We start from the raw sequence: 16,717 nt of genomic DNA, 5'->3' as shown, positions 1-16,717 counted from the left end.
CAGCTGGACTATGTCTATGTGACCCTTTTCAGCTAGCCAGTTGTCCACATTTAGGCACATAAGTAATAGGACCATGTTCTGAGCTCCAGGCTGCTCATCAAAAATCTAAGGCAAGCCTCATAACCCTCAGACATTTTACCATTTGCAATAGTTTTCAGTGTGTTACACTACACATTATACTCGTTGCAAATATAAGGAATATAAAGAAATATAAAGAAAAATGAAAGAAGCATATATTTAGACACTCGGTCAGTGAAAAATAGATTGGCTCTGTGGACTCATAAAAGATGGAAAGAGAGAGCAGCCACCGAAATGAAGAAAAAATGAAATTCAAGGTATCTCTGGGAGAAATCTGAAATCTATCCATCAGACTAGATTTTATCTATCAAAGCCAGCAGTGAAATTATAAGAACCTGTGCTGACTTCTCTTGGAAGGAACAGGGAAGGAAGAATTGTTCAGATTTTGGGTCCAAGCTAAAACAAGTAAATATATATATGTGTGTGTGTTTATGAGATTGTGTACGTACAGTGTAATAAAACAAGTAAAGTAGGCTTAATTTTACCAGCAAAATAAGAGACAGTTCAGGGAAACTCCTGATTATTTTAATTTCCAAATTCCAATTTTCTTCTTCCCTTATCATGAGACATCCACATCAAAGGCAGGGAAAAGAAAAGTTAGTTCTAAATATTACTTGATTATCCTAAGTAAACTAAGGGCAAGTAAAACCAGAAAAATGCAAAAGAAATGAGCAACAATTATTTCATTTACGATTTGTTTTGTATTTCCCTTTTTGGCTGATCCTCATATGGTCGGTCACATCTCTGAGTACAACCAAAAAATTCTAAATTCTTCAAGCCAACAAGATTAATAGTAAATCTAAATTTAATGCTATGAAGGCAAACACAGCCCATATATCCATTCTTTAGTTCGGGACTTGTGTTCTACTTTATTTATCATGGATAATGCAAACAGTCTAAAAGTGAAGAGATTATAATTATTAATTCAATCCTATAAAGCTATAGAAAATCCTTTAACTTTGAGCTTGTTTATATTGAAGAATTAATGCATAACAAGTCAATATGTAAATACAGGGTGAAATAAACGCTTCTGTGGTAATACTTCATGTGAAAATTAATTCAAGTGTGGGTTTTTTGCAATAACCTAGACCCCCCTACCACTGTTATTCCAGAAAGTTAATTTTCATAAACTTTAAGTGCCTTATATGAATTCCATTAAGATCACTATAATTCTGAACTGAGTACCCACAATTTAAATTCCTGCCTTTAATTAATTGGAATTTATCCCAAATTATTTGCATATTCAAGCTTGTAATAGAGTAAATGTCTTCACAGACGTAGAACGTAAGACTTCAAATTCATATCCTATTTCATTCCACATTGACTTATCCCTGCAAGAGGAGCCTGCAGTTATTTAAATGACTTTGTTTCTTTAAACTTGTACTTAAGAAAAACCTGAGGAAGTTTCACAACCTTTTTAAACAATATTATTTTAGTTCAGTTTTCAGAGCTTTCTTTGAAGTTTTATCTAGTCTTACAATCCTGAAATTCACCTCCAATTATTTAAAACACTTTTCCCCCAAGTAAAAGTTAGTTTAAAAGTGGGAGATGTTAAAAAAAAACCCAACCAAACACACCACTTTAAAGGAATCACTTCCTTCAGCAGCTTGAATTCCTGGAGGAGTGGTTCTTGACTTTTTGAGCTTGAAATGAAATACCTTGATCACTATTTATCTCACAATAAATATCCATATATTTGTCTTGATACAGCTTTTTATACTAATAACCAATAGCTGCACAAATATCTCTGCTATGTTTGCAGGAAACTTACTTTTCATACTGAAGACATGAAAAAAAGATCAAGAAGTTATATAATGGCCTATATTATAAAAACCTAAACTTGCATAAAGGCTTATAAAAGACGTGTAGGTAAAAGCCACAAAGGAATCTTGTGTGATCTAAGTATTTGCAGAACAAGCAATTTAAGAAGAGAGAGAGAACTATGCATTACCAATATGCATTCTTAGTTTAAGGATTTCAGAGGTGAAATCAAGTCGCTTCAACATGAACAATTCTGGAATCCTTTGTATTCTTACAACTGAAGTGTTTTTCCTTTCTGCAAGAAGGAGGGCTAAAGAGGTCCTTCTATGAATTCCCTTTCTCTTTTGTAACCAGTGTTATAGAACAAGATTTGTTCTTCACTATTAAATTACTGATTTGTACAGTGGCTAGAACAGGAGCACCAAACTGGTTATCTAAAATTAAACTGGTATTTCAAGCTTTGGAGCAGAATCCATACCACTAAGGACAATTATAAGCTTCCCTTCTTAGTTTTGTGTCTTAAACTACTGGTGATTCAGAGTCACAGCAACAGTTATCTTAATAATGCCAAATACTTAGCAGTACTCTATGAAAAAGAAAAATTATCTATACAAAAGCCACACAGCAAGACAGTGGCCTACCCAAAAATAAATTGCCAAATTTTGATGTTCAGTCACATATTTCCTTTCATCAATAACAAATATGGTACTAAATCATTTGGAATTCAGAATCTTTCCTTGCACTTAATCATTAGAGGATTCATATTACTGCTGCATTATTTTTTTTACAATTCTTCCTTTACCATTCTGAAATCTATGTGCACAACAGTTGGACTACTTTGCTGTATTAAAACAAATTCTCAATGACCTATTTGATAATGCCAGTTAACATCTAAGCTTGAAGTGCTTAACTACATATGTAGAAACTGTCAAGATAAAAAAAACAAACAAGAAAATTCCAAACCCAAGAAAAAACCTCCATCCAACCAAACATCGCCAAAACATCCCTAAAATTCAGATTTGTTCTAGCAATGTAACAATTAGTGATGTGCAAATTATGAATAGCTGCAGTTAAAAACTTGAACCACTTCTGGAACTGGGAATTTCTCCCACTGTCTTGCTGCAAATCAATAATTAATCTTTTTTCCTCAAGTCAAACCATTCTGTTACATCTCTCCAAACAAGCCTATGCAGATTTAGTAAGGTTTGACAGAATGTTCCTTCAAAGTACTCTAATCTTGTATTTGAGTTGAGTCCTGGGCTTTGGAAAGTGAAAACTAGCCTTCATTTACAAATAGCAGCTCCCTTAAGAATGGAATACCGTGTTTTGCTAAACACCCTGAAATTGTTTCCGAGATGCCAGTCGGGAATTTTGCTATGCTATCAAAAATCAGTTTAAAACCCTATTCTTTTTAGAGACAGAAATGTAGAAATTAAAACAAGCCATGCTTTGTAGCTCTTACTCTCTTGCACTGAGAACGTATATATATATATATATCATCCAGATGATAGTTGTTTATATTTATTCTAAAGGGATAGGATCCAACCTTTAATGTAAGGCCAAACAAGATATTGGTCTACCAATGAGTCTTTCCACCCTCTCACTTCTACTTGTTTGAAACCAAACAGCTCTCAACTCTTTCCTGTAACTCAAAATTCATTTTAAACAAAGAAACTTGAATGTATGTTTCAATAGCACTTAATTTGGCTGTAAAAAAATGTATGTGTATGTTCTAACTAAAGGAATTTCATAACTTCAGACAAAATAAAAGCTGTTCACAAAGAAAGAAGCTTGGCCCATCTTAATCACAGACTGTAACTGAGCAGGTAAATTGCAGCAGGTACCCTTTCGTCTGTGCATGCAATCCACAGGAAGACATACACACTTACCTTAAAAGTACTAGAAGTCAGAAATTTCATTCTGAATGCTTGATTAAAAGCACATCCATAGCATGAATGTCTGTACATACTATTAAACTAGAATAAAATGTTTTCTAAAATACTACTCTAATAAATTAATTGAGCTGTATTCCAAGGCCAGTAATTAACCAGAAGTTGAGACTGAACCATTCTCTGAACGTTTCTGGCTTTGATGGAGTAAAGCACTCATCACTCCATTTCCAAGACCCAAAGATCTTGGAAAAGAGAATACAATATTACACCAAATTCCTGAATTGTGAAGATGACAAGAATACCAGACTTAGTGTTAGTGCCACTATCTACTGCAGTCCTGGAAAGTACACTGTGTACCTATAAACAAAACTGAATTTCAGAAGTAAATTATATTAACAAATTAGAATATTTTTCTGCAAGCTATGCCTAATTACGATTTGTGAAGTTACTCTGCTACAGCCGAGATGCTAAACACAGATTTTTTTTGCCATAGCCATTTTGTTGTAAAAGCAATTATTAAAAACAGAACTTGTGGCAGGACCTCAAGATGTAGTCGTTTGAAAAAGACAGTCCTATTTTCTGAAAAGTATAATTACCTTCAGTGCTCTCCAGAGGATAGGTTGATACAATCTGTAGAGCATTTCTTCAACTCCTTCACGAACTTTACTTTGTTTATGAAAATAACTCAACATCTGAGAAAAACAAACCAATGAATCTCAAAACCCATTTTTAACGTACTTTCTACATTCAAGAAATGTCATAGTTGCATCATTTTATCATTTATAAAAGACCAAAGCCATTCCCATACTACACAAAAAAAATAAAACTAGATGTATTAATAGACCCTGTAATTTATTTAATTCTCAAAAATCATAAAATAGATCTAATAAATATCACATTTTATACCTTTATGGATTCAATAAATCTATATATAGTTCTTCAACTTAGAAATGAAGTCATGGCTATAAAGTGAGTTTCACAGCACACACTCATTTTTGTTACAGTAAAAACCTACTCAATGTAGCTGGCAGAAATATTTCAAAACCATGTAATTATGAACTACAGGTAAATAAGCCATTGCTCTGTTACAAACAAAGAAACAATATTTGGTAACTGGAGTTATCCAAATAAAAATCTACAAATTTAATATATTTTGTATGCATTGATGAAAAGCAAGTATCAGCACTGTTTGTGACTCAGAACCGTGCTTAGTTAGATAAAGTCCCTTTTACTTTTGTTTCTGAATTAAGCAGATGAAAAAGGAAAGTAGAAGGCCATAAGAAAGGACATCATGTAACTTCTTAAGAAGTAATTCCTCCACCCAAAACATTGATCTTTGCAAAGAAGTTGACCCTCTAGTAATCAATACTTCAGATATTCACAACTACAGCTAGACAGGGAAGCCTGTGAATAGCATCTACGGAAGCAATGCTATAGTGGAAGAATCCCTTTTCTCTTTTTGAAATATACTGAAGTAAAGACATTATATAATTTGTAAGACTATGTAGCTCTTATTTGTACATGAAAATGATGGATCTAACCCACAGTTAATGACAAATCAGTACTGGTTTGTAATAGATGATATTAGAACAGTGAGTATCAGATACTGGCAAAATGGACAAAGGTTTTATAATCAGAACTCTGAATTCAGAAGGGAGAGGTATATGTGTTGCTTTCCCCTCCCTCCCCACTCTTTCAATAAAATATCTCAAACTTTGCTCAGGTGACTGGGGTTGGTTACTCTAAGTGCTATAGGAACTTCTAAATTCTAAAGGACCATTTTAAATCAAATTCTTGCATACTGAAAAAGAATGCATCATTCAAATTTATTCTGAGAGTCATTCTCTTCACAACTCAAAGACAGATTTATTTCTATCACTGTCCTCTTTCAAGCTCATGAGCTTCTGAATCTGAAAAAGATGAAATGCTGTGTCAGAAGCCTACTCCATCAATCAGGAATCACATGACAAGGGAACACTACAGGTATGAGAATCTATTTACATTTGATTAAAAACAACCCAAAACCTAAAAAAACAAACCAAACTAAAATAAAACCAATCACGGACCGTATACTGATATAATGAGCTATACCTTTCATATACTATACACTCCAGCATCTACATTTGGGAGAAAGCACCGGAGGTGAAGGGGTATAGATCAAATACAAATGCCTTGTCTTAAAAAAGGTTTATGCACTTACTCTGCTTCACATTCTGCTCATGAATAAAAGCCACAGATAGAAAACTAGAATCCGTAACTGAATCAAAGCTTGTCCCTATAAACATATATACATCCCCCCCATATATAACAAAAAAAACCCCCCACGTTTAGTTCCAGACCCATCTATTAAATTTGCCTTAAGGAGCTTATGACTTTTCATCCCTGTGATCAGCTATGGAAAGGTCAGTTCTCTAGGTAAAAAAAAGCTTAGCAACAGACTGCAAAAGCTATTTCCAGCACTCTGGAAAAATCCCCTTTTATTTCTACTTTTGAGCACTAAAGCTAAAATTGGTGCAAAACTATAAGCAGGTTCCTCCTAAAATTTGTTCCAATACTGTTTCTCTGAATATGCTGTTTTTCAGTATTTGTGGTGATTTGGCCCTGGTCACCAGCTAAGCACCACGCAGCCACTCACCGATTCCCCTCCTGGTGGAGTAGGGGAGAGAAGCTGAAGAAAACAAGAAAACTCATGGGTTTAGGATGGATAGTTTAATAAGTAAACAAAACCAAAACAAGTGATGCAAATGCAATCACTCCGCACCTCCAACAAGTACACCAATGCCCAGCCAGTCTCCAAGCAATGGCTACCTCCCCAAAATCCACTTCTTCTCAGTTTTTATTGCTGAGCATGATATTACATGGCATGTAATAAGCCTTTAGTCAGTTTGGGTCAGCTGTCTCCGACCCTCCCAACTTCTTGCTCATCCCTAGCCTATTCCCTATGGAAACAGAGTGGAGAAGAGAAAATCATGGAAGTACTGCTGACCGATAGCCAAAACATTGGTGTGCTACCTACACTGTTTTAGTCAACAAATCCAAACCACTGCACCATACAGGCTGCTTTGAAGAAAATAATTCCATTCCAGGCAGATCTAGTATAGTATTTTAGTATGAAATGGAAGTTTTCCTCTTTATAGTAACTGATCTGATTTTGATGCTACTAGTTCATATCATGCTTTACAGGAACTTACCTCTCTAACTTTAGAATGAACAGAAGAACTTTTGGGAAGATGAATACCATGATGCATGAAATCTTGAATGCAGTTATGTTCAAGTTCCTGCAGTACAAACACACACATGCTACTGTGAAAACAATAAGTACAGGAGACTGGGCAACATCTTACATTTTTCCCTAAAACAAACAACTGAAAATAGTTTTTTATACTATTTCTTACTTGGCTTCTGCTTGGCCCAATTTTTTCCATGCTAGGGGCCTCTGTCTGCTTAAATTTATTTTCAAAATTTCACAATACGCAATTAATGCAATTCTCAGAACCAAGTTTGGAATTCAACAGCAACTCTGTGTGATAAATAAGAGTTACTTGGTATCTGAAATTTAGCTGTAGTATTGTTATGATGCTGTAATTATGCTTTTAATCACCTCCATGGAAATCCACAAAACCTAGATAAATACATAAGCTATCAATTATATAGACTTGCACGTACTGAATGAAAGCTTCAGTAAGTCAGATAACTAGTGTTTACAAAAAACATTGTTTATATGCACAGTTGTGCAAACCAATATTTCAGCAGCAGAATTAGAGGTGTTTAAATGCAGCAAAGCTGATCACAGTGGGCAAACTTTCAAAGTATGACATGCTGTTATTCTTTGACGGCACTGAAGAGGCCCTTTCTTAGGAAAATCATTCCTTGATGCTTGCTTACGAACATTTCTGAGGTTGAAAAGTCATGTATCTTCTCCACCTTGAAATTCAAAACAATCCAAATGAAATTTCAAGCACAGTATTACCTCTATGAATTCTCCTGACACCTTCTTCCAGGCCCTGAAGTAAACTTCCGAAATGTATTCCATCAAGTATCTGTATTAACATACGGGAAACACTTTCAAGCAAGCATCCTAACCCTATCTACGTACAATTCATAAAGTTAACAACATGACATTTTTTGTAAGTGCCAATATTATTATTATTAATTCTGTGCGTCAACATTATTTTTAGAAGAAATTATCTTTAAAGTCTACACTGATTATTATAGACAAAGTTAACTGTTAGTTAATGAACCCAAGCACTATTAAAAAAAAGTTAATATCTCTTATGGTGGGAAAGTCAAAATATCAGCACAGATATTTTATCATTATTCTCATAATGAATGCCTTTATAATTATAATGATGTACAAGTATACATTATTCTAACTGAAAGCATTTAGAAAACCTGTTTTTAATATGAAGAATTACTTCTGTTATATTTCAGTGAATAATCAAAGAGGGGGGAAAAAAAGCATATTTTTCATCTGTCAGTCAAGTTCTTAGGCTATGATCCTGCAAGTCACTTGTTATTTAGAATGTCTCTAGAATCTTACTGAATTAAATTAGAGGTTGCTCATAGGAAAAAATAACAACACCTTAGAGAAGGAGAAATGGACATGCAATTCTCATACAAACACTGCAGGTAAGGCAGCACAGTTCATATGAAATTCATTGGCTTTAGTTAATGCTAAATAAGCATTTTGATACACCTATAATTGTACACATAGGCATGTACAGAGCAACTATTAAATGAAGTTGCTGAAACAATTCAGTAGTTACATTCAGCAGATTTGAAGGTCTGTGGATTCTGATGTATTTTATCATATACTAGGTACTTTAGAGTGCGAGATAAACAAGATTTTAGCCAAGCTCTTAACGATCATTAAGAACTTTAGCTATGATGCATACCTTGGAAAGAATTGTAATTGGTTTTTAACAGTTCCATGTATCATTTTAATGAAGTTTACATTCCAGCTAAATAAAAAGCTCAAGAATCTTCTTCCCTGTTAGAAGGGGAAAAAAGGAATAAAAAAAAAAAAAGAAGTCAAACTCCAGTAGAATACACAATTTAAAAGCCACCTCAAAAATCAGTAAATACAGAGCTTAAAGATTAAAAGAAATTACACCTTTAATTTTAAAAAGCATAGATAAAATTGTTGCAGAAAAAAAGAGATTCTCAATTTTTAAAAAGAATTCAAGCATTACTGTTATTTATACTGTAGAGAAAACGCAAAACAAATGAACATGTGGATTATATATCTGCCTGCGTTTTTTTCAACATCCATTCTGCTTTGGTGTGACTTTAAGTAGCATTCCATAATGACATGGGATTGTGCAACTCAGGACCCTCATCAAGGCCGCATCATCAGAGCTCTGTGAAGTACAATATCATTCCAGGACGACACTGTATTAATGGTGATGGTACAAATAAAATAGCATGACAACTCTGCCAGGATTGGCTATGGAAACATTTTTGAACAAAGCCACAGAAAACAGCTGGGCCACCAAGTACAATAAATATTCTGATTAGCAAGGACAATTCCTTTCCTACTGCCTTATGAAAGGTAATATTGCAAACCTCCTGGAGGGAGCTGCTCCAGTTCATGAAAACAAAGGAAGAAAAAAAAAAAAAGTTTTCCTGAATCAGTTTTCTTCCATTTTAGCAAGCCAGAAATAGAGATGACAAATCTGATAAGCAACAGATTTTTTTGCAAGAAAAGGCAGGGGAAGGTTGTGGATGGAAGAAATAAACCATTGCTCTTCTGGAATCAGCAAGATCTGCCCATGGAATTAGAGCCTTACGCAGTATCTGTACAGACAGCCTCACTCTGGCTCATCTTACAGATGAAGTAAAGGCATCCACCTTCTGAGACTTTGAAAAGTTTGATCACACAAGGATAAGTCAGTCAGTTGTAAGGGTCCTTTGTACCCGTTAGCTTTCTAGCCAAAAATAAGTCAGGAAAATTAATAAGGAACTGCAATAATAAAGAACACATTGGCAGAAGTTCAAAAGGTGCACTGAACAACTAGCAGAGCTTCAAAGGCACTTCCATCAAGAGCTGCACCTATGACAAAATAGAGAAAATAAGGCTAAGAACACCAGACACTTTGAGCTAGGATATCATAGAGCAGGGGTAGAGGGAAAGAAGCATACAGGTAGACACTGCCCTTTAATGGAACTGATAGCTTTAATGCCTTCATGTCAAGAAGAAATTCAGAAGATCTGAAAAAATCAAGACCTAAAGGCAAAATACAACATCAAGATCCTTGTCTACAGGTGTGATGGAATCCTTCCTGTTGTCAATGAGAGCTTCTTCTATCAAGAAAGAAAAAATTGAATCAAGTCAGTTATCTCCAACTTTGGTGGCATAATATGTATGTTGGAGTGTCAGTGGTGCACTCTTCCATCAACATCCCTAACAAACCAAAAGGTCAATGGAGTCTTGAACTATAGCCCCTCCCCCTCAGCAAAGTAAAGATGAGAACAAATGCAAACTCATCTCTTCTACAGTCCCAACAGCAAGGCAGATGAAAGAAAGTCACAAATTTAGGCAAAAAAGAATTCATGAAAGCTAGATTTCAACAGATTGACCCTGATCCTGAAAATTATAGTAAGTGCCTCTGATTTAATCAGCTGCTTATAATCACTGGAACTGAAATGATTAGTTATCAACATTCTCAGTATCATGAAAGGTAAACTGGTGACAAGTGAATAAGATTACAAACTTGTCATCTTTAGGGTTAATGCATTAACAGTGTTTATTATCCAGTACTGCTGTGCTGTGGACATAGTACCTGTGACTGTCAGCTGTACACACACGCTGACATTAGCAAGGAAGAAGAGAGAACAGGCTTACCTCTGAAACACAATAAGATATGCTTTGCAGGGCTCTCCAGCTGTTTGATTGGAAACCCCATCTGAACAAGAATGTTTCCATAAATCACAGAGACACATAAATTCAGAGGATCACTCTGCTAATGCGCCCTGAAAATAAGCCTCTGAGAAATATTACTCTGTGTTGAATGGCATCGTCTGGGAAGGCAGAAAACCTGAACTCCCTGAACTTGCAATGAGACTTCAATGTGAAATTCTGTACCAGTTTAATCTGATCTAGAACCAGAAAACCACATTCCTCCCTTCCCTTCATCCTTGTATACAATGAACCAGCCCAGGCAGTTAATCTGGCTGAAAAATAATCTTACTATGAAAAACACTTGGTCAGCTACCTCCTTTAATCAATCCATGACACAGCTGCTTGAGCATTCATACTGCAGAAAGGAAAACAGGAATGCTAGCCCTTGGCAACACAGGATCACTGCAACCCGGAGTTACATCAGCTTAAGCTGCTATGGAGCTACACTCCGAAATGTGTACTCTGAAAAGAATTACGTATGCTTTTCTTAGGAACTGTAGAACAAACCTGCAGGCATTAAAGGGAATATTAGCCCTGATATATAGGAGTTTGTTTTCATCTCAAGGCAATTCATACATCACATTAACAATTGGTACAGCTATTAGCATTTTAGAAATAGACACAGAATGTGAAAAAAAGGTCCAGCAGAAATACTGGGGGCATGTCAGACACATTGCTACAAGAAATCTACCATAAGTGAAATGAGCCAGGCAGGGAAACTAGACAACACACAAGGTAGGTTGTCACAAAAACTAAACTCCCTCAAAATGCAAAATCCCATGCAGGACTTGCAACAGAAGTGCAATGGTCTTATAGCAACAGGAAAATTATTTGAATACTTTGAATTTCAAGGCACAAGCTCCTATCTGCTGAGCTAGAAACATCCCAGGCAGTTACCATTCTGGATCTGTACTGGCAATTCACATATCGAAGCTGGATTTCAGCTCACAAACTGAGACATCTAAATTTGGATATTTAAGTCCCTAGAATGTTTTCCAGAAGGCAGAGATTGCAATAGATCCTGTGTTTTATGTGCCAGCCCCACGTGGATGTCTGAAGCAACTTAGGTCGTTCACTTATACTTAAGCAATTAAAGCTTTCCCGGGACCTGTACTGATTAGGCTCCTGCGTAGATGGATAAATTTGTTTCAGACACCTAATGTAACTGAATCCTATCCTGGGGTCTTTCCAGAATGGGTTGTGGTTCCCCTTTTATTTTGAACTAGTTTCCTCAAAGATGTAAAGCAACTTGTGTATTCAGTTTGCGTAGGAAGGTTTTGGTAGGGGGGAACTACAGGGGTGGCTTCTGTGAGAAGCTGCTAGAAGTGTCCCCCATGTCTGACAGCCAATGCCAGCTGGCTCCAAGAGAGACCTGCTGCTGGCTGGGCCTCTGGGGTAACGTATTTAAGAAAAGGGGAAAACTGCTGTGCAACAGCAGCTGGAGAGAGGAGCGAGAGCCTGTGAGACAACTCTGCAGCCATGCAGGCCAGTGCAGGAGGAGCTCGGCTCCAGGCACTGGAGCAGAGATTCCCAGCAGCCAGCAGCCTGTGGTAAAGCCCATGGTGAGGCAGGCTGTGCCCCTGCAGCCCAAAGAGGTTCACAGCGGAACAGATATCCACCTTAAGACACCACCCTGGAGGAGGGGGATGCACCTCAAGGTGGCTGTGACCCCACAGAAAGCCTGGACTAGAGCAGGCTCCTGGCAGGACCTGTGGAGACAGAGGAGCCCTGAGTGGAGCAGGTTTGCTGGCAGGACCTTTGGCCCCACAGAGGACCCACGCCAGACCAGTGTGTTCCTGTAGGGCTGCACCCCGTGGAAAGGATACACGCTGGAGCAGTGTGTGAAGAACTGCAGCCCGTGGGAAAGACTCATGTTGGAAAGGTTTGTGAAGGACTGTCTTCCATGGGTGGAACCCCACACTGGAGCAGTGGAAGAGTGTGAGGAGGGAGGAACTGAAGAGAACATGTAATAAACTGACCATAACCCCCGTTCCCCATCCCCTGCACTGCTCAGGGGAGAAGGAGATAGAGAACCCCTGAGTGAAGTTGAGCCTGGGCAAAGGGAGGAGTGGCAAGAAGGTGTTTTATTAACTCCACCCCAGCTGAAACCAGAACAGTAGTTAAATCTAAAAAATGGATAAGACTGGACATAATAAATGAGAGCCTATACTTACAAACAGTGGTCTAGATCTTTCACTATTATCAGAAAGGAATGGATGGACTAACAGAATGCAAATTCAACTCCCAGCCGGGAGCTGTTACTTTCAGTCAATTCTTCTAGCCACAAAGCTAAGGATTCAAGATTAAGGATTTAAACCACTAATGATCACATGCCAGAGCAAAGAGTGTAGTAAGGCACTCTCTGTATCTGCCTAGAAAGAGACAGGCATACAAAACTGAAAATGTGACAAAATGTCAAGAGACCAGAAGTCACCGGGAAGAGGGAAGAACAAAAGCTTAGGCAGAAAAGTAAATGTGCAAAGTGTGACCAAATCTGCATATACTTGTGGGGCAAAGGGGATATGTTTTGATATGCCAGGAGAAAGATTCAGGGTTAAGTCCTATTATTACTGCTTTCCCCCCCCCCCCCAAAAAAAAAAGGGAAAAAAACCAACCAAAGAAACAAAAAGCCAAAGGAGTACAAACTTTCTTTAGAAAAATCAGTGGGGTAATTACTTTGTGATGTATTAAAAATCTCACAAGACATGGAAGAAAAAGGTAACTACAAGAAGTTTTTTCTGAAGCCTAGCAGGAGTTTCCTTTAACATATATAGTTCCCAAATATTTCCTGTGCCTATAGGATTATGAAATATTAAAGCAATGCAGTAGATTCAAATAAAACAGAAGAAAATAATTAATACAGAATGAAATACAGCCAAGGCATTTCAAGTGCTGTACCAATGAATGCACACAGGTACACACAAAAGTTCCCTTCCCAACTCTCACATTGCCTTAGTACATCCCAATTTTAGTCAAAACTAATGCATTGTATCTCAAGATGTTTAAGTAACAAAAAAAACCCCCAAAACTTAGTGTCAAGTATCCAAAGCCTGGTCTATGAAACATTTCACCTAATTTGTTTGCTACCACCATTTTTAAAATTCTGTATCTCCATGCCACCATAAGCATACAGCAATCTCAGAGCTCATTTTATGATAAAAGTTCATATATTACAAGAAAAAGAATATATATAGTTAAACAGGCAAGAAGTTAGAACTTCAGAGCCAATGTCAGGTTGTCTTGTCAACTACTCAGTAAAAAAAAGCTTGGATACTACTATCTTGGTGCAGAGGCACAAACTAGAAGCTACAATACAGCAATTCTTCACTGAGAAATGTAGCTAGTCAAAATAATTCCTATTTTGCTGTAAAGTTGCATTCTTCTTATGCTACTTTTAAAATTGACTATGGAAATGCAATCTTCTAAATGGAATCACTTAGAAGGGAAATTATTTTGCTACAGATTTCTGTCTCCAGTAAAAGAAAAACTGCTATAAAAGAATAGAATTATACCAGGGAATGGTTTTAAGTATTGAGGTACATGCAATGGAGCAAAGCACTTGGTTCTTATTACCTCAGGATACAAGAACTTGAATGATTATTTTGACATATAGTTTTACACTTTAGTCTGGAAAGGAATAAAGGGTTTTCCAGATGAAACAGAATATCAGCCATTTATAGCATGAGTCAGAGCTGATTTGTCTCATATTGCTACCTACCATACTGTGAAAAAAAGGCTTAATGTAAAACCATTAAACATAAACAAAGACCACTCAAATGAAATCACAGTAAAAGTTTGCTTACCTCTTCTTTTTTAATGTGTTTTACACTCATAAAACACTGAAGCAACAAGTCCTTGACTTCATTACTCTCCTCTGAATCATAATCAAAACAAAGTAACGTTTGATGTAAATTCCATAGACGAACTATATCCGCACCCTGACAGGAAGAAAAAAAAAAAAAAAAAAAAAAAGCCCACACTACAGTGAAGTAGGTATAGCTTTTAATGCAAATCATTATTTAAGAGATTTTAAATAATGAATTTGGAATGCACTATCAGACACAAGATTTTCAGATTTTAAAATTCTGAACATTAATTTACTTTCACCACAGCATTGGGAAAAATTACAAAAATATGAGTAACTGCAGAAATACTAATTTCCAACATCTGAAGACATGCTCAAGTATATTCACGCAAAATAGATGAAAACTGTATTACCTGAAACATTATACAATGAAAGCAGTTAACAGGGAAAAATAAAAGGAAGCAATAAATAAAGGAGAAATGTATTGGGTTAGTGCAAAAGTAGTGTGCAAGAAGCTAACTTACACATTTAAGAAAAGAATTTCAGTCCATTAATAGAGATGTAAGTTATTTGTAGACAGAGTAACATAAAATTAAGCTTCCCACATAAAAAGTCTCTACAAGTACCTGAACATAGTGCTTAAAACCCAAATTAATCAAAAGAGTTGCTATTGAAGCATTGGTCACTGAACTTTTCAAATGGGTGAAGGAAAACAGAGGCAAAAACACCCCAACTGACTCCTGAAATTGACTCCAAAAATCTTTAGTTTATTCTAGAGAAGGCAACATTGTAACATGTTGCTTATGCAAACAATAACACCAAAAAAAAAAGACTTTGTAAACACATATGCTAGGTTTCATTAACTGAGAAGCATTAGGACATTGAAAACAAGCTAACTCAAAATAAAAGGTATTTTTGAGGGATAATCTTGGAATATTCAGTAATAATCTAAAAGTTCATATAGCTTCAGCATACCGTAGCTGCTTTATTCAGGCTTTTTCTTAGAAGAATGATAAATAGTGTCTTCCCTAGCTGCTCCTTCCCTTCCAGTTCTTTCTCCCACCACATTTCAAACACACGTTGGATAGCACCCTGTAGGGTTTTTTCAGATTCAGGTAATGCAGGAAGAATACCTATAACAGTAATAAAATAATTATTTACTGCAATGAACCAAGTTATTCCTATAGAACACCACTCTGCTCGTACACTATCTACACTTCACAATGTTTACACATCTTAATAGGTTATTCTCACTATAGAGTTAACAAAGCTACCTAAATACCTAAGGGTCTAGCCAAGTTTTTGGATCAGTAATAACAGAATCTTAAGTTTTGCCTTAAAAATAATACAATCCACAGTATAAGGAAGGTTATCTATCATTGGGTGAACAGCTGGGAGAAAGAAATTTATCCAGCTTCTAGATTAAGTGATTTTTAAATAAATGCTCCCTTAATTTTGTGTCATAAAGAAAAGCTCACATCAGTACCAACTTCTCTCCTGTAGATTCTGTTCCACAGGCCAGTCAGGTCAACAAAAAGCCTAGTATACTCATCTGCTAAAAAGAAGCAGTATAATTCTATATTCTGTAAGAGGTAAATACACACCGTTTAATATAAAAACACATTCTAGAAGAGCTTCGTAGTTTACGGTTTCATCCACTGCAGGTATGGAAGCAGTAACTACAGCTGTCACTCCCTGGATCACAGCTACAGTTTGTTTCTGAAAGAAAGCAATGTTTAGGAAACAATTCTGCAGTTTGTTTTATGTTCAGAAGATAATTATGACAAGAAATAAACCTTAGCAACAGACACCAAAGCTGAATCGCTATTACGCTTCCATTCTGAAGAAAGGGTATAACAGGCACCCAAAACCCATGAAATAAGAGCCAAAAGCATATATTTTTAAAGTACATCTGTTTCAAAAGGTTTGGAATGGGTTTTCAGCTCCAGCTAACTCTATGACAGTGCAAGTGTATCCATTCCTCCATTAAAAACTTCATCCGCAACAAAACCACTCAAACACACATCCATTTCAGAGCTAAAAAGACCCTAACGAGCAGGGTTTGTGCAACTCAAAAACACATAGACTGGTCACTTTAGAGCCAGTTATGTGATACTATAGGCCTCTGTATGTATGACTGATTTTCTACAAACCTCTAGGTGTCCCCAATGAATTCCCCACTGCATTTCTTTCTTTCTTCCAAAATGAAATAATCTTTTCCCCCAACAGTCTCAAGACTGTGTGGACTACAGTGCAGAAGGCAGTATGTAAGGGTCTGAG

The 16,717-nt window shown here is 36.4% G+C and overlaps 1 protein-coding gene across 4 annotated transcripts in view; it reads right to left on the bottom strand.

The window, feature by feature from the left end:
* NCAPG2 (non-SMC condensin II complex subunit G2) overlaps window positions 1-16,717 on the bottom strand; it is a 48,975-nt gene that overhangs the window by 27,419 nt on the left and 4,839 nt on the right. For 3 of the 4 annotated variants that reach the window (XR_005827504.1, XM_040591660.1, XM_040591662.1), the window contains exons 4-10: window positions 16,042-16,156; window positions 15,413-15,570; window positions 14,436-14,570; window positions 8,627-8,721; window positions 7,702-7,771; window positions 6,923-7,009; window positions 4,328-4,423 (exon numbers count right to left, since the gene is read on the bottom strand). Coding sequence is in view for 3 of the 4 variants with exons in the window: in XM_040591660.1 (XP_040447594.1) it covers window positions 4,328-4,423; window positions 6,923-7,009; window positions 7,702-7,771; window positions 8,627-8,721; window positions 14,436-14,570; window positions 15,413-15,570; window positions 16,042-16,156 (756 nt within the window). In the remaining variant the exon portion in view is untranslated. Of the gene's footprint in view, window positions 1-4,327; window positions 4,424-6,922; window positions 7,010-7,701; window positions 7,772-8,626; window positions 8,722-14,435; window positions 14,571-15,412; window positions 15,571-16,041; window positions 16,157-16,717 lie in introns of those variants that run through there. The other variant, XM_040591663.1, reaches the window with a different exon arrangement.

This window comes from Falco naumanni, chromosome 4 (genome assembly GCF_017639655.2).
Source record: "Falco naumanni isolate bFalNau1 chromosome 4, bFalNau1.pat, whole genome shotgun sequence".
NCBI lineage: Eukaryota > Metazoa > Chordata > Aves > Falconiformes > Falconidae > Falco > Falco naumanni.
Note: the sequence above shows the minus strand (reverse complement) of the source record. Positions and strands in the feature narration are given on the sequence as shown.